This window comes from Fundulus heteroclitus, chromosome 6 (assembly GCF_011125445.2).
Source record: "Fundulus heteroclitus isolate FHET01 chromosome 6, MU-UCD_Fhet_4.1, whole genome shotgun sequence".
Taxonomy (NCBI): Eukaryota; Metazoa; Chordata; class Actinopteri; order Cyprinodontiformes; family Fundulidae; genus Fundulus; species Fundulus heteroclitus.
The window spans coordinates 27531795-27556159 of NC_046366.1; the positions used below are offsets into that span (position 1 = coordinate 27531795).

Consider the following 24365-nt stretch of genomic DNA (forward strand, 5'->3'; position numbering starts at 1 on the left):
TCTTTTTTGTCATCTAAAAGCAATAGAAGCAAATAGGAAATCTAGTTTCCAAACATTGATTTCATGTGTTAACTGAAAAGACGTTGTGAGCCAAAATCACAACGGGCCTTTTGTGAATATAATATTTTTTCCCTTAGCTAAATCATGGATTACATGTGATTAATTGCATTTTTTTTGTAAATCTGAGTTCAGTTTGGCTGGTTGCCCCATCAGCTAGGCTCATGGAATCGAGAAGTCGCTTCAATAAACCCTGACAATGTGAAAAAATACACACCATGGCTTGACTTAAAGAAATTGTTGAACAGATGGGCAACAAATATCTTGACATCTATCAGTTTTGAAGGGGTAACCAAGCCATTTCTAAAGCTTTTGGACTTAAGCGAATCAAATTGAGAAACTTTATCCACAAATAGAGGAGAAAAAAACATGGAATAGTGCTGAAGCTTCCAGGAAATCACCATCCTACCAAAAGTGCTACAAGTGCGCATAGATGCCTCACAAAAGAACATCTAAAGCTCTGCAGGCCTTGCTGGCCTCAGTTTATCAGTGTTGAAGATTTAACAATTAGAAAAAAAGTGGGCAAAAACAACTTTTTTTGAAAGTTAAAACCACAACAAGTCTCACATATGCAAAAACGTCTTGAGTTTTGGAAAGGCTTGACAAAAGTGGACCTTCTTTGCAGTGTTTGCTTTGCTACATCTGATGTAAAAACAAATTGAAAAAGAATTTCACAAAAACTGTCAAACTGACAGTCAAACAAGGTGGTTTGTGATGGTCTGGTGCTGCAGTGCTTACCTGACTCCGCCAGATAGATTTGCTCCGCATATCCATCTGGAAACCTTCCGTTGAAGTAATTTTGGGAAGGGGCGAAAATACTGGTTAGCTGATTGGCCTATGTTGGTGATAGACGGGCCAAATAAACCAATCAGATTCAACGTCGCTCTGTTACGAGCGACGACAAAAACACAACCACAAGCCAAGCTACTCTTGCTGCTGCAGGTAAAGCCTCGTTAGCTCAGCAAAGAAATACTCTGTAATTCCGATAAAACTTGCTCGATAGCCACGCTAACGCTAGTTTCATCGGCTGAAGCCGCCATGTTCTTTAGACTGAACTGTCCATCTTCTTGTTGCGTCACATCTCAATCCGCCTCAAAGCCAACGCTAATTGGACGTTCGTTTGGTGAACTGCTCCAAATTTTCTTTAACGGAAAGTAGCCAGACTGATCTGCGAGTGAAACCTTGAAAGCTCGCGAGATCAGGATGGTCTCACGAGGCTACTGCATTGCTGCTTTGGGACCTTAATCACTTGCATTGTCCAAGCAATGAATGTTTGTTGGTAAGCAAACCCAAAAGACAAATTATTGACCATCGGTTTACGACTTTACCCTCTGCATTCAGGATATGCTGCAGGACAATGATATGAAGCACAGAGCCCGCCGCTGAAGGCTGAAAAAACTGTAAACAACGAGTAGACTTATATCCAGTTGACATGCTTCCATGAAATAAACAGGCCGCTCATGCTTGAAAACCCTCTAATGTGGCTGAAATCAAACAGTTCTGCAAGGAAAAGTGGGACAAATAGTCAATGACAGATGATGTAGACATCATGTAGACAACCTATTATTATTATTTTTTTTAGGTTTAGGGGGAAATTGTGTTTTGCATGAGGCCAGGATAATCTGGATAACATTTTAACTTAATAATTTAAACAATCACTTAAAACTGCATTTGTTTTATTTACTCGGCTTATTTGTCTGATATCAAAACTTCTTTGATGATTTGAAACACTTGAGTGTTACAAAAAAGGGCAAAGCAGAAGGAAACTAAAGAGGCAAATACCTTTCCACTGCACTGTACATACACCAATAAAACCGACTTTTCTATTTAACGCCTTCAATCCCTAAAAATACATACCTGCCAGAGAGACTGCCAGAGAAAAAGAAACGGCACCAATGTAAATGGTGCCGTTTCTTTTTATTATATTGTTCAAATGCCAAAGAGGTCTTTTAAAAGTGCAGTCTGCAGAAAAAAATTACCTCTTTTGAATATATACTTAGTATGTCAAGAACCCATTTGAAAGACTAGAAGATTTAACGGCATGACGTGAGAACAGCTAGAGCTCTGCACTAGGTTATACAAAGCAGCTGCACCTCACATCTCTCTCATATCTCAATAATGTGTCAGTTGTTGCAAATTCATAGGTTAAGTTTAACCTTTGTTGAACACTGAAACGCTGCCAGTTTAGTTCAGGACTTTAAAAACTCGTTCTCTCTGTCTATTGAAATGCAATGGATGGATGGATGAATGGATGGATGGATGGATGGATGGATGGATGGATGGATGGATGGATGGATGGATGGATGGATGGATGGGAAGGCCCATACAATACCTGCTGCAGCTCACACCGGTCTGAGGAAGGTCAGCTGAACCGGTCGTCCAGTCAGCCTTGATTGGATGTTCCAAACGTTGGGCTGACCAGGTCTCTTTAAAGGCAAATTTTTGACACATTTGTTCAGAAGTGCTTTTTATTTTCCTTGGCATGTTCTCTTTAACTGAATTGTTTTGTTTTCTGTGATCTTTTTGAGTTTTTTCCCCCCTGATTTTCAATTCAATTCAATTTTATTTATATAGCGCCAAATCATGAAACATGTCATCTCAAGGCACTTTACAAAATCAAGTTCAATCGTATTATACAGATTGGGTCAGATTATACAGATTGGTCAAAAATGTCCTATATAAGGAAACCATTTGATTGCATCAAAGTCCCGACAAGCAGCATTCACTCCTTGGGAACCGTAGAGCCACAGGGAGAGTTGTCTGCATTGTACATGGCTTTGCTGCAATCCCTCATACTGAGCAAGTATGAAGCGACAGTGGGAAGAAAAACTCCCCATTAACGGGAAGGAAAACCTCCGGCAGAACCAGAACCAGGCTCAGTATGAACGGTCATCTGCCTCGACCCACTGGGGGTTACAGAAGACAGAGCAGACACAACAAGAGAGACAAAAAAGCACAGAAGCACACATTGATCCAGTAATCTGTTCTACATTAGATGGTAGTAGCTGGTGAGCCGTCTTCTCTGGATGATGTCACAGTTAACAAAACGCCAGACCAGGTTTACCTACTATGAAGAAAAAGAGAGAGAGCAAAAAGTTAAAAGCTGAAATGACGACAGTCATTTCAATGTAATACAATGCAAAACTGGAGAACAGTAGACTGAAGAACAGTAGAAATCAGTAGAGTGAGAAAATTAGACCCTGATGTCCTCCAGCAGCCTAGGCCTATCACAGCACAACTATAGAGGTAGCTCAGGGTAACATGAGCCACTCTAACTATAAGCTTTGTCAAAAAGGAAAAATAGATAGGGTGTCTGCCTCATCCAAATGCTTGTTATGCATTTGGATGTTTTAATGTTTTCTCCTTTACTTTCACATTTCAATCCTTCTGTTATGGTCTGTGTAAAGTGGAACTGCAGTACGTTGGTCTGAATTCCTCGTTGTTGTTGCCCCACAATGTCTCTTTTGCCCCTGTTCCGAGCTGCGTCTGAGAGCAACTCGTTTTGTTGCTGTCTCTTTAAATGCAAAGGAGGCACTTCCCACCACGCCCCCTCCAGGTCGCAGAGCATTCCACTCCACCCCATTCGGCCATTTTTTTTTTTAAAAGGCTGCGGTAGGGTGTAATGAACTGTGTGGGTCAACACACCCAAGAACTGAACAATTTCACTGATACACTTTTAGCTTTGGCATTCTTGAGTTTAAACTACAAAATCGCAGTAAAAACATAAAAATGCTGGATTCGTGAAACTGGTAAGCCAGAAGTCAGTGATCTTGTTTAGTAGCTCCACAACAAATTCTATGACGTAGTTGTTCTGAAAAATGTAATGGAGAACAGAGAAAACTGATCAGTTTAAAAATATGACCAAAACAGAATATAAAGATATCTACGCAGTACCTGGAGCGACTATGGCTTCATCCGAAAACGTGTATTTAAAGCTCCCAGCTGCTGTTCCTTGACCTTTTATGGGGTCAACAGTAAGAACACTATTGTGGATAGGAAAGGAGCTTCAGACTGCTGTGCTAACTTTGGACAGACTTTAACTCTGACGCCTACAACCTTCAACTTCAAAACACACAAATTAGACAAATGTAGCGATAACTGAAGCTCTCCATTACACAAACCAAAATATATGAAGGCATGTAGACTTATACAGACGTTCTAGTTCTAACAGTAACTGGTCCGATTGCTTTTAAAACAAAGTTGACATCCTGGCAATCAATTTGTTATACTTATTTTAATTGTTTTAATTTAAGGAATAGGTTTTGTTTTTAACAGAAAATTGTGTATATGCATTATATGCAAAGTAAATTATGTGTACTACGTAAACAAATGATCAGTTTCATTTTCATTGTTACCACTTGTATATATAAATTATGCATTTCATCATATCACAGGTGGCGATTTTATTGCTTCCTTTGATTTAAAAACTGTGCTGTTACACCATTGTTTGGATCTTATTTGTTGTAGGCAACAAAAGCAGAGATGGCCAGAGGCCTCTTGTCCACATAAATGACCAATAAGTCATGTAATATACTAAAGGGTAAATGGTGGTGAATGGTAAATCTCTTCGGACATTTTTATTCATTTCCGTGAAGTGGGCTGTGCTTATATGTCATGTCATGCAAAGGATTGTGGGATTTCTTATAGTTCCTTAATGCCGATAAGGGACCTTGAGAGGTTCCTAAGCTAAAGGAGCTATGAGAGGAAGCATACAAGCTCCATTTCCTACCTCCTTCTCTACTAACTGCACTATTCGGACAGCACTTTTCATGGCAACCGCTGACTCCCTTCTGGCTAAAGTCTTTTCCCAAAAGACGTTTTTCGGATGCAGCCTAAACTCCAATTTCCTGCATTGTTGGAGATTCCCAGTGCAGGACAAAAAATATATAAGGGCTAAAAAAAAAGTGGATTTTACATGATTTTTCCCCTTTAAAGTGCTTTATAGATTAATAGACAAATGAAAGAATGAATAATCACCAATCAAAACAACACATTTCAAGGGGAGAACTACATTTGTGACTGTCGTGAAGTAGCACATCGCCCTCTAAACAAAACCTTGACTTTCTTTCAGGAAAGTTAAACTGATCATTTGGACCAAATCATCTATTCGTACCTGATGACCTCCGGAAGCTCCTGTACATCTAGAGCGCTGCTTCCTTGCCATCTATCGTTATAATAGTTGCTCATTTGTAAAGATGGTGACTGAGTACATATGTTTGTCTGGAGGCAGGAGGAGAGGGAATTGTTTCCCAAGCATATACCTAATTAACACTATTATTGCCTTGAGCTGGGAATGAAAAGCCACTTCACCTTACCATCTCGGATAACAATGGCCGGGTTTGTCACTCACAATAGCTGCCAGTCATGTGACCTGTAGGGTTTTAAAAATTGTCTATTGCAAGGTGAATGAGAAGCCTTGGTTTGAGCCCAATTGAATTTGTGTTCTTTTGTCAGTCAGAGAAAACAGGGTAGATTGAGTTTGTGGTGTGCAGGAAGGTTATAGGAGACCACAATAAAAGTCTTTTTATCACAGCCAGACCAAAGTAGAATGGTGAATTGTGTTCTATGATATTGGCTCTGCCAAAGACAAATTGTGTTCTTCTCAAGGACATGGCTTCAAACAACTGCTGTTGAAAAGAAATGAGAAAGCGACGGTGAGAGACTCTGCATTTATAGTGGTTCCATTATAATTATTTTCCTCACCTCCATCTATATATTCCCCTAACAGCAAGGAACTGAGACTTTGAGAACATATAAGCTACTGTGATGCTCCGGTGACATCCACATAAATAAAAATTTAATTCTAGAGCTGCTTCCTCAGCTCTTCATAAACAATTATCATTGAGGTTGTTTGTAATGTCTATTCTTAAGCCTCAGTAGGGTGATAAATAGCAGTTTTGTCAGGCTTTGCTACATCCCTTTTTTTAGATGTTTTTAAAATTTGAACTGAAATCCCTCTCAAGGTCTGTAAGCGTTTCTATTCTCTATGTTTAATTATTCATGGCCTATCTGCTGTAATTTTTGTCACAGATTTTCTTCATCCTTTTCCTGAATTATAGATGTCCAATTCCCCTTCCCGGGCATCCAACAAGCGCTCATTCAGTCTGGTTGAATAACTCCTAACTCTTGAACATTTCCCTGTCTACGTCTCCACAAAAGGACATGACTGTCAGGAAAGGCTGTTGGATTTATTCCCTGCGTCCCCCACCCCACCCCCCCACCTGGATGGCTCGATCTCGGATCCCATATATCGTGCGAGTAGGAGGATCGGAAAAATGCGGCAACCATTTTACAAAGTCAAGAGCCTCCCTTTGATTTACACTGTGGGCAACACCCCGAGTTGAGTGTGACACACCGAGGTTTTGGTCGACAAATGATCGCGGCACACGAAGCCATCTGCGACAGGCTGAAGTTGAAGAATCACCTCAGTAACCTCCCGCTGCTCCTGTTGAGATTGTGTCGCCGTCTGTAAATGAGGAGTTGTGTTCTTCCTGTTGAAAGCTCAAAACGACAGCCTATTTCCCACAGGAAGCATAGCGGGAAGCAAAAAACACAGGTCTGAGCGCGGGGATGGGTGTGTGGCCATGTTTTTGTGACAGATCGTGAAGCGGCGCAATCTACCTGTCATCCTGACCCCCGGTCGCTGCACAGCATATAGGTGGAAGCAAAATGGACAAAAGATTTAAACCATCTTCTCCACTCTTCCCATCGACTGGCTGTTCCATTCTTTTCATTCGCTGAGCATTTTCACACTCACAGTTCCCCTTTAAAGACACCTGGCATGTTTATTTGTATCTTCGTCACAGTGGACTGTGATTAAAAGAGCTTCAACTTGACATTTTAAACCATTCAATATAACAAGCCTCGTATCACATGAATAACCCAAGGTTGCTGTGGAAAACTTAACTGATATTACTTGGTGGGCTTATCGCCTCCACACTCCAGCACGGGTCCTATCTTGTAAACAACAGGCTGAATTATATTCTCATAATTTTCAGTGGTTTTAACTACTATTTCAAAGCCCTGTGTGAAAAACTTATTAGGAGAAAACATTTGTGACTAGGGATGTCCCGACCTACATTTCTCTGACCTGATCCGAGTCATTTAGGAAGGGGCATTAGGCCATGCCAGGTCCCAACCCAATAATCTATTAGGATAATTGGGTTAATAGTGTGTTTTGTTCCACTCTCACCGCCTAAACTGTCCTGACCCTTCTAAGGCACGGACTACTCTAAAACGCTGCAGGTATGAAGTGATATCTGTCACCAACAGTTTTTGATGAGTGGTTTAGATTTTTTTACCAGTCAACATGACGAATGCTCGATCTTTCCGGCCCTCCAGATGCTAATGAAGAAAATGTAATCCATCACACCAAACCACCTTCTTCCATTGCTCAAGTCTGTTTGGGATTCTCCCAGCTTCTTGCTAATCAACCTTGAAGGACAAAATTTCCACTTGCTGCTTTATGGCAGTTGCGGCGATTAAGAGATGATCAGGGGAATAAATGTTCCTTTTACCTAGTAACATTTTAAAACAAAGTGTTCTTTTAATAGTGATGGGGTTATAATTTTAGCGGGGGAATTGAATTTCAAACACCTATATGTGTGTGCAACATTAAATTCATTCTGTATTTCTGTCTGCGGGTTGAGGTTGTGGAACAGCTTAAGTGTGGAGCTCTGCCGATGTCTAAGCATGATCCGGAGTAAGAAGTTGTATAAAGTAGGATTCTTAAGAAGTACAAAGAAGAAGGGTTAGTCTTAGGGTGTTATCACTGAATCTTTTCTTTCTTTTTTTGTTGTTTTGGGTTTCCGTATGTGGATGGGTAGGTGTGTGTGTGCGCGTTTTATGGTACTGGGCGGTGGAGAAAGGATCAGGGTTAAATAAGCTTATACTTTGTTCCTGCTTTCCTTTGGGCCTGTTGAGTTTATACTTGTTACTGTATCTGTTAGGCAGGTTTTTTTTTGTTATGGGTACAACTCCTTTCTAATTTGGTAGACGTATGCAATGCTACACATCCTGACAGTAAACCTCATTCATTCATCATTCATTCATTCATTTGTATTTATCAAGAATGACGTCACTTGACACACAAGATAGTAGTCTGCAGTAAACTTGTGTCTGACTCCTGCTGATGATGTTTTGATGTCGATTAGTTTGCTAAAGTTCTGTGCAGATAGCATGTTTCCGTTGTGTTTTGATAATACTCCTTGATAATTCAACAAGAAGTGTTGGAGAAATATGAATGTAATCATTTTATTTCTATCAAGTTACAGGCATTTGGTTTGTTTTAAGAGTTTTATTTCAGGAAGGTTATGTTGTTTTTAACCTTAGACAGGGAGAACAAATGGTTCTCCCAGATAAGTAATGTCTTCCTTATCCATCTATGCATGAAGCTGGTGACTGATCATCACCCACAATAAAACTTGCTCCCTTCTTTGTTTTTCAACCCCCATGTTGTAAACTCCTGAATTCTCCTGACCATTCTTTGTGTGACAATAAAGGCAGAGGAACAGAGGAAGCCCAGCGCAGATGATCCCAGACTGTCAGGGAGTAAAAGCTCTCCGTTTGGGTTTATCGTCTGTCCTCTTCTATAGAACAGTCTAAACTTGTGTTGTGTGGTTTTCGTTCTAGGATAAAAGGGGTTATTTATAAGGCCCGTTTACACTACACTTTTTTAACCGAGCCAAGCCGAGACCAGTCCGAGCTTGGATCAGTTAACCAAGCCAAGACGACCGTTTACACACCACACTATCCCGGTTCCTTGGTTGCTCCTTGCCTCCTAGTGACGATCTGCGGTACTGCTGCTCTCTGGGATTGAAGGCGGGACCGAGCAAATCAAAACGGCGGCGCCCGTAACATTCAGGAAGTTATGGTAGGACAGAGTCGGCTTTTGGGACGTGGATAAGACAAACGAACGTCTAATAAGGATTTACAGATGCAGGAAACAGACACTGAGGTTAATCATACTGCTAAGCAGAATCATCACTGGAAACCGTGTGGCACAGTAAGGAAGCTAGTATTATTATGAATGTCTGAAATTTGTCTGAATGGAGTGTGAATCGGGACGTGCAGCCAGACACGGCGAAAAAACCGCGGACAGTCAGCTGACTGTAAGGGGATGACGCGGTCTGCTCATGCGCTCTTCGTTATCAGATAACCGGGATAAAAAAAAAAAAAAAACAGTCTGAGACCTACTAGGGAACTGGTCTGCAGTTAGCGCGGTCCGGTTATGTTTAGCGCGGTCCAGTTCAGTCTGCTGACCATTTACACACAAGAGTTATCTCGGTTACCGAGCTCGGACTGGTCTCGGCTCGGTTAAAAAAGTGTAGTGTAAACGGGCCTATAATAGCCTGTGGTTCATAGTTCATAGTACTATGAACTAGAAACCTTCTTGATAGGGTTAAGTGTCAGGCAACAGGCACACACTATCAGGCAACATGTATGAAACAACTAAATCATAACAAAGCAAATTAACATCTCTGTCCTATTCTGGGCATTTATGGCCTGCTGGTATGACAGATCTAGCAAAAACAACGTTGGTAAAATGTCAAACTAGGTCTAAGGACCATAGATGTTTCTGAGCAAGCACTAATATACAATGACTTGGCAGTCTTATTATGCATCACCTTAGCTGGTAGAGCGTGATTTTTATTTCTCTCTCTCACACTTTAACCCTCCATATCTTTTCTGTACTGCGAGGAAAAAAAAACGTTCACCCATTGCTCTCCTCCCCCTACAGCTTCAGGGGGTTAATCTGACATGGCGGCAGCCGAGCCATGTCCGGTAGCAGTGCTCATTCTGTGGTTTCCATTTGATCCAGGGCTTTGTTGCCCCCTCTGCCCCTTATCCTTACCCATCACTGCAGTCTCATTCATCACAAGGCCTATAAAGAAAAGACTTGATAGAGTGAGGAGCACCCTCTACCATTCAATAAATCCTTGTGATTATCCACGCCTGTGAGGTGTACGTGTGTCACAAAGCGCAGGCATTTGTCTCTGACTTTATAATAGGTGCAGAGGTAAATGTTGGAACACTTGAAGTCCTATACATTAGCTCTTAAGGCTTTAAAGAGTTATCCTTTATGACATGCTTTAACCCAAAGGCCCCATTTGATGTGCTACATTTGATAGCGGCTAAAACGTTTGTATTCTCCCTTTGATTCTTCAGTCCTCCTGCGCTCCTTCACATATCTACCCACATACATTTTCAGATTTAAAAAAAAGAGTCTATGAATGCCTCAAAGACATCTTTTCTGTTTGAAAGACTTGATCAGCATTAGTTGGATATGAAGCACATTTGGCAAAAGGCGCGTAAGAATAAAATGCATGTCCCACCAGCAATTTTCCATCTGAAGCAGCACATCAAAAGGGGAAAAAAAAATGTTTTGTACTTGTAAATTCATCTTTGCATGTTATGAAATGAAGTTCCTGGAAAAATAAGAAGAGGTTTTTTTTTTTTTTGTATTATATTCTGAGAAAATCCTATTATAAATTAGCTTTGAAAAACGGGTAAAATTCAGCTGTTCCAAAGTTATCTTTTGAGTTACAATTGCATATTGTAGCAGGATTTTAGTCGGCTGGTTTAATATTGCCCTTTATCAGCATGTTCACATTTAGATCTGATATCACAACAAAACCTATATATCTTACAAGCTTTGTGGCTAGTGGAGTGCTGAGCTCTAATTCTGTGTTTTTGGTGCCAAAATCAATACGTTTTCTATTTTCTGCCTTAAACTGGAGGAATTCTTACTCATCAAAATTGATATTATGGATGTGCTCAGTGCCTGTAATGAACTGTGGTCACGTGGCGACAGAAATATAAAGTTGTGTGTCATCAGGTGAGAGTTGTTTCAATATTCAAGCTCTGAGGAGCATATACATTTTGAACAAAAGTAGTCCAAGACTGGAGCCCTGAGGAATGCCACACGTGATCTTTGTTCGCAAAGGTTCATAAAGATGACCACCAAAGAACAGAGTGTGAAACCTGGTAAATGATTTATCATCACAACTCACCGTTTATTTTCTTTAACAAGGAATGTCAGACTGAGATACTGCATCTCTTGTTCCCCAGATTCCTGTAGGTAAATATGATATGTAACATTATTCATAACATTATTCAAATCATTATTTTTGTCTTTAATGTTCCCTGGTATTCAGGAGACTTGAAGATATCAGAACATCATTTTTGTTGTAAATGTTTATTTCCACAGACCTAACATGTCATCAGACATTATACAACTGTTTTGGATAGCTAAACGAAGTATATTTAAACATAGTCTTCAATATTACTGGAGAACATATCCTTTTGTTGATATCAAATACTGGTTCAGGGGGTAAAACAGGTTGGCGGTGTTCCCTGACTTGCATGCTATTGTGGCTTCTGTCTGACTGTAAATACCTGAAACACCTCACACGACTGAGCTGATCGGACCTTTCTCGTCAGTATTGTCATTTGCTGTGTCTTCTGTCTGCTTTTTGGACGCTTGTTTTTTTTTTTTTTTTTTTTTCCCAGTGTTGTCCAACCTCTTACCTTTAGGCTAGACCGACACAAATATTAACGCGTCTCTTGGTCAACCTAGACTTGTGTGGCTCTGTTCCAGCCACATGATCGGTCCAGCGCCGAGCAACTCTTATCATTGGCTCTTCACCTTACCTGTATATAGAAGGTCTAAATCGACCCTTTCTCATAAGTTAGGCCGGAATATATATCACTATCGTTTTATCATAGTTCACACATTAATGCAGGGGAAAAAAATGTATGGACAGGCTTTTACTTCACACACATAAATGAGAGTGCGTTAAAAACACGGAATATGGTGATAAATAATCTTTTTTTTAGGAATGTCAAACTTTCTCAACTGAGTCACAGCTAAAGGCACCATCACCTACACTTTGATCTTTGACAGGAATCGGCAGCCCCCTTTTAAGTCACCTAATGGAAAAGTGTTGCATTCACATTTCTTTCCCCCCCCCCCCACTTTTCAAATGATCACTTAAAATTACCTTCTATGGCAAATGAAACTGACTTTCTTCATTTCTCCCTTTTAGCCTCCCCTCCCCACACACACAACTTCTACGTTAGTCCTCCTGTCCCTCGTCTTTCTCTTTCTCCAGAGGATTGCGTAGACAAGCACTCTAGGAGGTTGATGGAGCTTTGATTGTCGGTTATCAAGACCTATCATTATTGCCCGCTTTTCTGGGATATGAAAATGATTTCCTAAGTGTGAGACCCATGTCATTACCTCAGTGGTCTGCAGCACCATCACTTTAGATGTAATAGGAAGAGGCAAACAAATGTGCTCGCCTGCCAAGCCCGCCCAGCTCGCCCAGAAACACAAAGCAGTGAGAGAGATAAGTGAAGGCAATAACAGACAGCACAGCTTAGAGGGCAACACTTAACATGAAAACATTTTTTAAACTTTAAATTTAATCTTCCCCATCATCTTTATTGTTTCTGGTCTACCTTCAACAGCCGTGGCTATGAGTAAAAAAAAAACAAGCAAACATTCCTGGGTAAGCAATCTGACCGTCTCAGTACCATTTTTGTGAGAGTAAAAGCATTTCTTTATTTTCTCCAGATAACAAGCGCTCCCTCCTTCTCCTCCTCAGCTAAAGCGCCGTTTCATCTTGATGAGATGGCAACTAGGCTTTGGAGCCGCATTGACTTGCTTGGGGTTTCTAATCATTGTCGTCTTTTCTTCCCCTCCTCCCGGGGTCTGTTTCCTGAGCCGGGGAATGGAAGCCCGTACGCCAGTGCCAGGCTTTTCTGCTCCCAATCGATGCGGATCTGATAAAGATCCTGGCTTTCCGAACAATTCGCACGCAGTAAAGCCCGAGGAAGATCTGATAAAGCGATTCTCTCCTCTGAACATACGGGGCTGGAAAGATGCTGAGAAAACCAGACGCGTGCCGCTGAGCACACGTATGGAAACTCTTTTAGTCCTATAAGGCTTTAAACACGCAGGAAAACACACATTTCTCCCCTTATGCACACACACACACACACACACACACACACACACACACACACACACACACACACACACACACACACACACACACTTGTCTGCTAGTGAAGTGGCTGCGCTCCAGACATGCCCAATTTGTTTCCTTTCATCCAGGACTAATGTCTTGCTCTACCCAGGGGCTAAGTGCCCCATTTGAAGCCCCTAGTAGGACATGCAGTTGCAACATGCAGTTATTTGTTGTTTTGGTTTTATGTTTTATGAAACCACATCATCTCCGCTGCTGGTACGCGCCCATAAGCAGGGGGGGGACAATCTAATTAGCAGCGGACAATGGCACGCTGATAAGTTCTAAAAACATTTTATTTTTTTTAAATGTCACTCTGTAATGACGAAAGGAAAACAAAAAAATGACTAATGGTTCTATGTAAATGTCATCTTCAAATTATTCAATTACGTCCAGGTGATAATTTGACCAGAATAACAATCTGGCTCTCGCCGGGTCTCGTTCTGCGCTTTCCCCGGCGTAAGATGGACCACGGTAATTTCCTGCTCCAAGTGATGCTTTCATAGCTATTATTATGGGTCTGGTCCACTGGAAAGATCTGCCATACTGGAGAGATATTGGAGTCATATTTTCAGTACTTTCATCCCAATGTTGCCGTCATTGTGTGATGAGCTTTGGTAAAAAAATAAAAAAAAAATAAAAAAAAATGCCATGAGCTTTTCTGTGATGGCTCTGTTATTCTGTTGTGATTTCTGCCCGTGATTTCCCCCTTACCAAAGCTTCTTACTGTTCGCTTAATAAAACTAAACTAGGAGTCACAGTAGTCTGTGGTAATAGGCTCATCTCATCACTTGTCATTCACGGGGTTATGGGCCTATTAGAAAATAGCTGCATTTTTGGCACAGAAGGGATTTAAAAAGGATACGAGCCACTTCAGAGTGACACATTCATTTCAGATTAGGGAGAGCAGGAGGAGGGGGAGGTTGTTTTTCCTCTTTTCTTTAAAAAAAAAAAATAAAAATAAAAAAATGTAACCATGACCAGTCTCCGAAGCAGTCAAGACACCTTGTTGTTCATGCAAACAGATGATGTCATTCTGAGTCATGGGTTGCACGTTGTGTTTGGGCACCCGGCGCAGATCCTCGCATTTTTTTACTGCCTCCCTCAGACAGCTGGCATTTGCACTATAGGGAGCAACAAGGGCAGCTAACAATTAGCCTTTTTCTCCACAAAACTCCACACAGAGATTGTAGAAAAATCACAAGAGCAGCTTAAAGAAATGAACAGTTTTACTTTAAGTACCTGCATCGCTTTACTTGTGCATCCAGGGATGAGAAGAAAATACCTAATGTTCCAGAAACTAATAAAAATTCTGCTCTATGTAATGGCATTCTTCTTATTCTTTGTTTGACAAAGCACTTGCTCCCTCTTTGATTGTATCTTTGCAAAAGTGTGATTTATATTTTTTTTTGCAAAAGTGCTTTCCATTCTGGCATCTCTCCATGGGCTAAAATTGGAGTTCAGTGGACGAAATCTATGGATGTTCCACGGCGATGGAAGTGTGACATTCCTGCTGAACGCTCCAGGATTGGCCTCCCCTCCGTCAGCCGCTTGTGCACGACTGCTTGAGGTTCACACTTTGGCGCGTTTGTCACTTTCAGAGCGTCTGGATTAATTTGATTTCTGAGCTTGGCCACCCTGCAATTCTCTGTGCTTTTAGTGTAACCATTGCCTACTGGGTGCAGCCAGCAGATAGTTCCACAAATAAAGGGGGTTTAAACTTCTATTTTCTGGATGGCTTTGCCCCAGCATTGTAATCAATTTGAAGAGGCCTGTTTGCTTATTGCCAGCTTTTTTTTTTAGGCAAAATCTCTTCAGAGTGCGCTGCGATTAAATGCAAATAATTCCATTCATTGGCATTGTTTATAATTTATGTGACTGGCCAGCTTTCTGCATCTGACAACTGAACAATTTGCCATTCCCTCCTTTGCCAAATCGCTCCAGCTCTCTCAGATTTTATCGAGACCATCTCTGAGCATCTTTCAAGTCTTGCCACAGGTTCTCAATCTGATTTAGGTCTGCAACTTGGCTGGGCCAGTCTAGCAAAGTCAAATGTGTGCTCCAAACTATCTCATGGTGGTTTCATGCATGTATATTTAGGGTCTTTCACAAAGGTGATCCACCGTGTCTCAACTCTGTAGCAGCATCTCAGTGTTTTATTTTAGGATCGCTCCTCTAACCAGATTTCCTTTGCTTCCTATAAAAAAGCTTTCCCATAGCATGATGCTGCCTCCCCCGTGCATCATCATCGAGTCACGTGTTTCTAAATGAATGCAGTGTTAAAAGTGAAGTGTAATTATGCTTTCCACCTTCTTCAAGATGTTTTGTCAGATTTGCCCCATGCGTGACTGAATGCAAATGGCACCACTTATTGCCTGGTTTCAAAATTGGCCTCTTTTTTTTTTTTTTTTTTTTTTTTTTGCCCTACTTCAATTAAGGCCAAATTTGTGCATAAATAATAGACGTCTCTCTGACAGATTCTGCCTACTAACTTTTGGATCTCTGCAGCTCCTCCACAGTTTCCATGGGCCTCTTGTCTGCTTATCTGATTAATTCTCAGTTTAACAGGACAGCCATGTCTTGCTTTACGTCTGAACTGCTGTTTTCTTTGGTCTTCGTTATGCGGTTTGAGCAGTAATGTTCTCTTAAAAAGCTCCTGAGGCCTTCACAGAACAGCTGGATTCACACAGATTTAAATCACACGCAGATGAGCTGTATTTACTATGCTGGTGCTTCCTGGAGGCAGTTGGTTGCATTGAACTTTATTTAGGGGCATTGGAATATAAAGGGCTGATTATATATTTACACCATGCTTTTCCTTTTTTTTTTACCTTACAATTATACACTGGTTTGCACTGGTCTATTACATGAAATCCCAATGTAACACATAGAAGTTTGTGATTATAATGTGACAAAATTTGCAGAAGTTCAAGAGGCATGGATACTAATGTATATGTCTCTTAAGTTACAATAGAAGATGAGATCTAACCATTTGTTTATTAACTGGAACTTGATGTCAGCATATTCTCTTTATAAATAAAACCCCAAAGGCAAACATTCTTGCCATTTGTTGCACATTTTGCTGACCTATATGAACAGTTCCTGTAGTTTTACTTTGGGGAGGAGGCTTTTCATCTATCCCCTCGTCGTAAGCTTCATTCTCTATAATGCTGCATGTTCAGATCTTTTTTTCCCGATCTGTCTTTAACAGCCTTTTCCTCTAATGCTATTTCATCTGCTCTATAAAAGCACAGGAGATATCACGTCCTCTCCTTGTGAAATCTACAAGTGTTCAATCTTTAATTCAATGAGGCGCTCTCGTCTTTCCCTCTAACACGCGCAGTTGAAAGGCTTAGTTTGACGGGACTTTTTCTTAACTGCGCTTTCAGTAGACGTAGGACCCTTTTCAGAAAATGAAGCCTTTTTTTGCAGATTCAGGCGAAGCTGTCTTTCTTGTTTGCAGGTTTTCGCTCGCTTTTAAAGCCTCTGCGAAAATGAGCAGTCCGCTGGAGCCCCAGACCGGTCTAACCTCTTCCCTACCCCTCAAAACCTACCTCCAGAATGTTAAACATGGCTGCCGTGGGTGCCTCTGAATCGCTGGACTGTGTCTCCTGGGGAATGGGGAAATTGAGCCCTGGCTCTTCCTAATAGGTGGTAAAGTGTTAAGTTCCAGAGAAATGGACTGCAAATTTAACCTGGAATGGAAATTGATCCCATTACCTTGTGCTCGGTCTGCTCTCCCTCCCCGTAAAGAAGAGTGGGAGGAGGGAGGGGGGAGGGGGGGTGCAGAATGAGACGAAAACTGAACGGCGAGATGGGCAGGTTGAAAGAAAAGAGAGGCAATGAGGAGAAGAAGAAAAAAAGGGATGGAGGAGAAGGAAAGAGGAGAAAATTGAAACAGTCAAAGCGAAAAGGCAAGGAGACACGGAGCGTATGTGATTAGAGGTGATAGGATGGCAGCGGGTGTTGTCTCCTGCCTGGACCGACAAGCTGGCTTACTCTGTATCAGTGTGGCGCTAATAGCTGACCGCCACTGAGGCCAGATGGAAAGGAGAATGGGGAAAAGGCAGAGAAAGCAGGCAACCATCACGCTCTGAAGGGATGATACACCTCCTGCCGGGGGGGGGGGGGTTTCCACCAACAGACCTGTGATGTCTTGGTGTGCCGAGCTTCTGTGAGACCAAGTTAGTAACGGTGACCGGATTTGGCAGTCCTCAGCCTTTTCAGAGGCGGCAACAGCTTTGAAAGTTCATCATTTTGCACGGGTATTTTGAATCACAAACAGAAGAAATACAGCCTTTTGAATATGAATAAAAGCTATTTTTATGGCTAATATCTAACCACTGCCTCTTGTCCAGGATATATTCTACCCTGTCCTTTTTTTTCATTTCCTAATTAACAATTTACATGCTCACACCTCTTTCCTTCTCCGTTTCCCCAGAGCCCATGCACGGCCCGCGGCGCCTGGAGGTTGTGGACATCCAGTCCAGACAGGTGACCGTACGCTGGGAGCCGCTGGGTTACAACGTGACCCGCTGCCACAGCTACAACCTGACCGTCCAGTACCGCTCAAGAGTGGCCGGCAAGGAGGAGACCAGGGAGGAGGTGTGTTACGAAGCCCAGAGCCGTGACCCTCAGCACACCATCCACAACCTGACGCCCTTCACCAACCTCAGTGTCAAGCTGGTGCTGCACAACCCGGAGGGCGTGAAAGAGAGCACCGAGCTGGAGGTTCAGACAGACGAAGATGGTAAGTGCAACCCAATCAAATGAAACGTACGTCTCTTATATCTACATATAAGAGCATACTACTAGTGCTACCACACTATATATAACTACTAGCGCTAATACCTATGTGGCGCTGGTACTACCAGTAGTGATATATTAAAATAGGAAAGTCTGAATAGTAATCTGGGTGTTTATTTTTAGAAATAAACATCTTCCTCGTGCCATTAGTGCATTTTCATCACTATGGAGACATAATTAATTCTTAAATTAAACCCCACAGATTTAAATACTTTTTAGAAATAGATTGGGATCCCTGGATTATAAAGAGAGTTTGCTAAATTGTAATAGATTTGCATTTTAATATGAAATATGGCAAAACATTCCTCTTGACGTCATGGGCCGGTTACTATCGTCAAAGCAAACCAATTTTGTTAAAAGCTATGGTTTCAGGACAACTCAAGCCTTCCGTGATACCTTTCCTAAAGCTAAGATGCCAGAAAAGGTGCTGTGGTGGTTGTGTTTTAATATTGAAATGATCACGGAAGCCTTATTTGTCTATTTGTACATATGTACATTATGTTTATGAAAAAACACTGGCAATCATAGAGTGGAAATAAAACACCTATCACCTTCCATTTTCCAGGAATTACTTTTGGAGGGTATCACGGTTTTATAACTATGATTGGATAGTCACATGGTAAAATATTCTGCACAAACACTACCACTAAGAGAGTCAAAATCAGAATTACAATAGGTAAATGTGTTGGATAACATTAATACAACTGTAATCAATGTAGTATTTCAGCAACAGTAAGAGCAATTGATGTATTTCTGTTTTTAATAAAACCAATTACGCCATATTATACATTTTTCTGGTGATATGAGTATTTTCACTTATGCCTATTTTACAAATCGCTAACTGGACAGAAGTGATAATGTATTGTAATCATGTTAGAAACGTCTTTATTAATTAGGAATGTCTTTGCTTAAAACAGCTTTCGACTAAGTTTGAAGAAACAAAGTATTGCATGTTGGGATGGATGACACCAGCCTGACATCATTTGTTAGTTTATAGGCAAACATTTGAAGTCTACATGTGTTAGAACTGACGTCCATAATTTATTGTATTAAAAGAGATTATATTTCACTAAAAGTCTTGTTAAACTTTGCCAAACCACCCACCCACCCCCCTTCCTTTTGGGAAACAGACTTTACAGAAGCCATCTTGATCTGTGATGTCCCATAATAACCCAGAATTAGGAAGGAAGCTTTTCAAGATTCATCCAGTGAGAATGATTTTCATCTTTGCCCGTGCACACTCACTGAGGTACTCTGTGGAGTCATAAACATAGTGAAAGTCTCACAAAGAAAACTAAACATGCACATTTGAAAACCATAAGCTGCCCATTTATGTTATAGGTATTTTTTACAGTTTCATATCCTACAATGTATCTTTAAATCTAAAAACAACTTTAACAGGTATACAAACCTCAAACAATTAAAAGCATTGTGTGACATCAGCTTCTGTCATATATATGAATAAAGTGCACCTTTATGACACTTCTCTGCTTAATATAATTGTTTATGTTGGAATGAAGGGTGCAAACATGTACGGTCTTGATTTCTGTTAACTTGCTGGTGAAACAGGTGAGTGCCGTTTTGGAGAGAGACCTGTTTAATCCATCAGATAATATGAAATACAAGTTGTTGCAAGCAAAGATCGCCCATACTTTATTGGATATATGGTAAAATGGCTTACCTGGGGTTCACATGACATCTGTTGCGTGCTTAGTTATTGATTATTCAATGCTCCTTATGCTTATTAGCTGAATTATTAAAATATGTCCAGCTCCCATGTTTAGCCATTAACTTCGAGCATGTAGTATACCGAGGTGAGTCAATCTTTATCAGCGTAAACAGAGCATTAAGGACTATCACTATCAAATCATTGGTGCAACATTTGCAGATGCACAAATGATGGTGCTCTCATAACAGGGGATTTTCATGACACATTTTAAAATATGTGACATGCCTGGCTCAGCTGGGGACATGCCTGGCAATATCAGATAAGGACAATTCTTTAGCGTTGTTTAATTAAAAGCCATTTATTTATGTGCCATAGAAAAAATATTAAATAGTGTGAAGGGGCTGTTTGCATTAGAGGTGAATTTAATGTAATGATATTCACTTAAATACCTAAGTCTAAATTGTTTGGTTTGTCCTTTAAAGGCTTAGGGTTAGTTTTCAAGATTAAAGTCATAACTCCCAAAATTCCCAATGGAGAAATGTGATGTTCTATCGTTTGATAGTGTTGCTAGTTTCAAATCAATAAAATGAATGAACTTTAACAAAACTCACAGAAACAATTCTTCTGCATTATTTACCATTTTCATTAAACAGTTGCTTATTGCCACAACAATAAGGAATTGCCACTGAATTCCTACACAGTTTGGGCTGTTGAGATGGTTTGAACACCTTTTTTTTTTTCCTGAAGAGCTTGACACAGGCATGTTGTGTTGCTGCTGCGCCTCCTTCAAAGATGAAAGAGGTTCTGTGTTGCCTCAGCAGATACAGGAAATGATCTCCACTGAAGTCTGAAAGAACCCCGGCCGCCTGATAGCTAACAAACAAGCTCGGATGACGAAAAGAGAGTCATGTCTGGCTCACATATCTCTGCCTGGGAACTTAAAAGTGGCAACTGTTCTTTGCTATCTGACTGCGTAGAGTGTCTGTCTGTTTTGGACCCCGCGGGAAAGCATGTACAGACAGAACGTGATGGTGGTTGAGTTCTCCAAGATACATCCTGGTGAAATGGAAAACATAAAAACACCAACCACATCATTTTGTCCCACTTCCAGAATGAAAGCTATTCACACCAGGGGTTAAAAAGGCAGATCTCTGAAACAATGTTTTAGTAAAAATAAACCTGGGTGAGTGAAGTATTTTAATTGTATTTATTTGCAAAGACTGTATAAAAGAAACTGTATTGTACTGTAACAGAGAAAAGAAAATGTCCTGTAGGGTCTTTGATTTATTATTTTGAAATCCAGCAGAAATTTTAGGAACTACAAAATCATCCGGTTTTATGTATTAGGCATTTTTCTCTTAACTTTGTTGGATATATATATATATATATATATATATATATATATATATATATATATATATATATATATATATATATATATATATATATATATATATATAAACTCAAAAAGGTTAATTGAAATATCTGCTGTTGACTTGTGTGTTTATTGACCAAAAATGGGGGGAGCTCTTCATTTTAATGCATTATATGAATAGAGAATGAATAGAGAAATGACAACTTGGGGCTGTTTTTATTGGTGGATGTCTACTTCTAATGTTGACATCAAACGGATATGGCTAAAAATTAATTTTTACACGTTGACAGCATCAGTAGAAAGGGTGGTCGTCTTGTAATCCAAAAGTTGTGAGTTTGATTCCAGCTTCCTATGCTGCATGTGCCTCTGAGCAAGGCATTCATATACTGATTTGTGTATCAGTGAATGAATATGCGCGCGTTTGTGAGTGCGACTGATTAAATGTAGCATTAAGTGATTGGTTTGTTTAGAAAGGTTAGAAATTCATTCCAAGGACAGTCATTTTAGATTTGACTCAATGTAATGCTGTAAATGTTATTTTCACCACCAGTTTAGTGAACAAAAAAAAATATATTTTTTCCCCCACAGTGCCAGGAGCTGTTCCTCTGGACTCCATACAGGGGAGTACCTATGAGGAGAAGATCATCCTGAAGTGGAGAGAACCAGCGCAGACTTATGGGATCATAACACAGTATGAGGTACGAAAGCACCAATGAAACCACATTAAACAGTTAAAGCAGTGCTATGGCTACGTTCACACAGCAGGAAATGCAACCCAATCCGATCTTTTTACCTATATGCGACCCATATCCGTCTTTTTCACGACAGTATAAACTGTCCGGTTACGATCTTTTCGCCCGCAAAAACAACACACACACACAGACAGCAGTAGTGGTTAGCTCTCCATAGAAAATCTTTAATATCTGTGCCGCTTTCTTCTTACATTACTTTGTCTCGCTGTGATGTGGTCTTAATATTGTCGGCTCCCATTGCTCAACACCTTTCTGATAATAACAACAAGAGACGCTGGCCGCTATCCATGTTTTTTTTTTTTCAAGTTTTTTTTTTTTAAACAAAACTTTATTGAACAATTATATTCATCATTACTTTCACAAACACCACGCTGCTCTGTGACGTCTCCCTCTGTTACCCAGGCATGCAGGTCGCTTTACGGTCTTTGACCGTTCAGACAGAAGTCTGATGTCCGCATTTAATAGTAGTATAAATCCCCACCTCAAAAAAAATCAGATTTCTGCAAAAAAATCGGAATTGAGCATCAAGACCTGCAGTGTGAACGCAGCCTTAGACTACAGACTCTTTAAAACACAGTGTACGTTTTTGGTCAACCCAATATTGGCTTATGCTGGTGAAGATTCTCAGTCATCCAGGTCATGGTCATTCCAAAAAAAGTAAAAAACAAAGCAACTGGACTTGTTTTCCGTAGTTGAAGACGTTTCGCTTCCTCTCCAAGAAGCTTTCTCAATTCAAAAAGTCTGGAGTAATGTGGAGTACCAAGCTTTATACTACTGCCCAAACAATCTTGTTACTCCACATTACTCCAGATTTTTGAATTGAGAAAGCTTCTTGGAGAGGAAGCGAAACGTCTTCAACTACGGAAAACAAGTCCAGCTGTTTTGTTTTTTACTTCTTTTGGAAAAAAACAATATTGGCTTTCATGTTATTATTTCAGAGGTATATACGCTCCTGTTTGGCAAACGCTCCTGTTTGGAAAACAACATCTTGTGTCATTTTTCCTGAGCTCTCTGCCTTTCCTCTCACAGCCCTTCGCCAACTAGCAGAAGAAAGGCAAAGGTGCACCTTCTACTTGGTGCTCTTTCCATGTGGCGAAAGGTCTTCTCTGCACAGAAACATGCAGTTGTGAAGCGTACTTTGCGGCGTCTGGTGTAAATTTACGCTTGTAAAAACACGCCCGTAAGCCGCGCCGCTTACGTTATGCGCCCGGTCTATTTCCTGCTTTAGAAATATATAAAAATATTTATGTTTTTATTTATCCCATACTGTTGCTATGCTTAGTGGAACTATCTATCCAAACTCTTCTATTTCCCATCAGTAATTGATTTGATACAAAATTATTGAAATATTATTATTTATTTTTTACATTTCATCCCATTTGTTTACCATGCAACCTATTTTGCGGCTGGTTTTTCCACTCCTTCGCGCACGCACCATTCACCATTGGCTATTTTGTACTTTCTGCAGTTTTTGGCATGTCTGCAAAAGGTGAGTAAGAACATCAGTGCAAAGCAACCAAAGCACGGAAAAAAAGACAAGTGGGGCAAATATAATTTAACGCTGGGTCAGGTTGGATTGAATTCCTCTTCCCCTTTAATTAAAGAAACCATGATGTTAAAACTGCTTCTTTGCATTTACTCAGATTGTGTTTGACATTGAAATTTGGTGGGACAGAAAAACAGAAGAAAGCTTTAAGAGGGCAACGTGTTCATGACACTGTACTTATGGAACAGGTTCAGTCTGAATCTGCTTAAAATGCTGCAACAGCCGCGTAATAAAATACAGTTTCTGAAACCTTAAACATGGCACAGTTCATTTCAGCCAACTCTGTCCAGGAGCTTCTTTACTAATGGATAATGGAGTCTCGACAGAAACTTGCGGTGCATTATATGTACACACCGACCTTAACCAGCTTAAGGTGGAAGTAATCCACCAGCCTGTCCCACAGATTGATTCGCCTCAGTCGATCTTTCCTCTTGTCACCGTTTGCTCTCTTCTGACAGCTCTGCTCCTCTTACAAGCGCGGTGGATTAAACAGTGAAAGAAATGTAAACTGCGCCGCTCCATATGCCACTTTGGCTGACGGGTTCGCCATCAGGTCACTCAGATATAAACTATTCTCTGAAAGCCTCTGTTTAGTCAAGTGTGCAGTGCGGTGTCGGGTCTGCTTCGCAGTTATAAAGTGTGCAGGGGTGTGTCGGCGGAGAGCGGGGGGGGGGAAGAAAAGAGTGCCATGTTTGCTGTGTGCATAATTGCTTTTAGAGAAACATCCTTCAGTTGTTTGTCTCTGTGAAAGATTCAGATTGCAGGTGAAAGCATTCAGAGCCTGCTACTTGGTCTGCACTGGTGATCTGTCAGGGTTGCTCACATTCATCTCGGGGCAAATGTTCTTCACGTTATAAAACACCTACTCCAGGCTATAATAATATGCATATGGCACAGTAATTAAATCCGTCTTAAAAGCTTTAACGGCATAATAAAGGATAGAGAAAGCCATAAGTCACTGACATCATGGCATTTGTAGGTTTTAATACACTGAAAACCGTAATTTGTCTTTATTTCAAAAGAGATGTATGTCTAATATTCACATCATCTTGTTTAAAAGAGGGTGACGGATGAAGACAGTCAGCGATCTAGCAGTTTGCTCCAGGTATCACTCTATGATCTGGTTAGA

General features: G+C 40.6%; 1 protein-coding gene across 13 annotated transcripts in view; it reads left to right on the plus strand.

Annotated features, from left to right (window-relative positions):
- Positions 1-24365, plus strand: part of LOC105932254 (protein tyrosine phosphatase receptor type M) — a 263775-nt gene that overhangs the window by 118203 nt on the left and 121207 nt on the right. For all 13 annotated transcript variants that reach the window (XM_036138466.1, XM_036138464.1, XM_012871320.3 and 10 more), the window contains exons 8-9: positions 17530-17838; positions 21527-21636. In XM_036138466.1, the coding sequence (XP_035994359.1) occupies positions 17530-17838; positions 21527-21636 (419 nt within the window). The remainder of the gene's footprint in view (positions 1-17529; positions 17839-21526; positions 21637-24365) is intronic.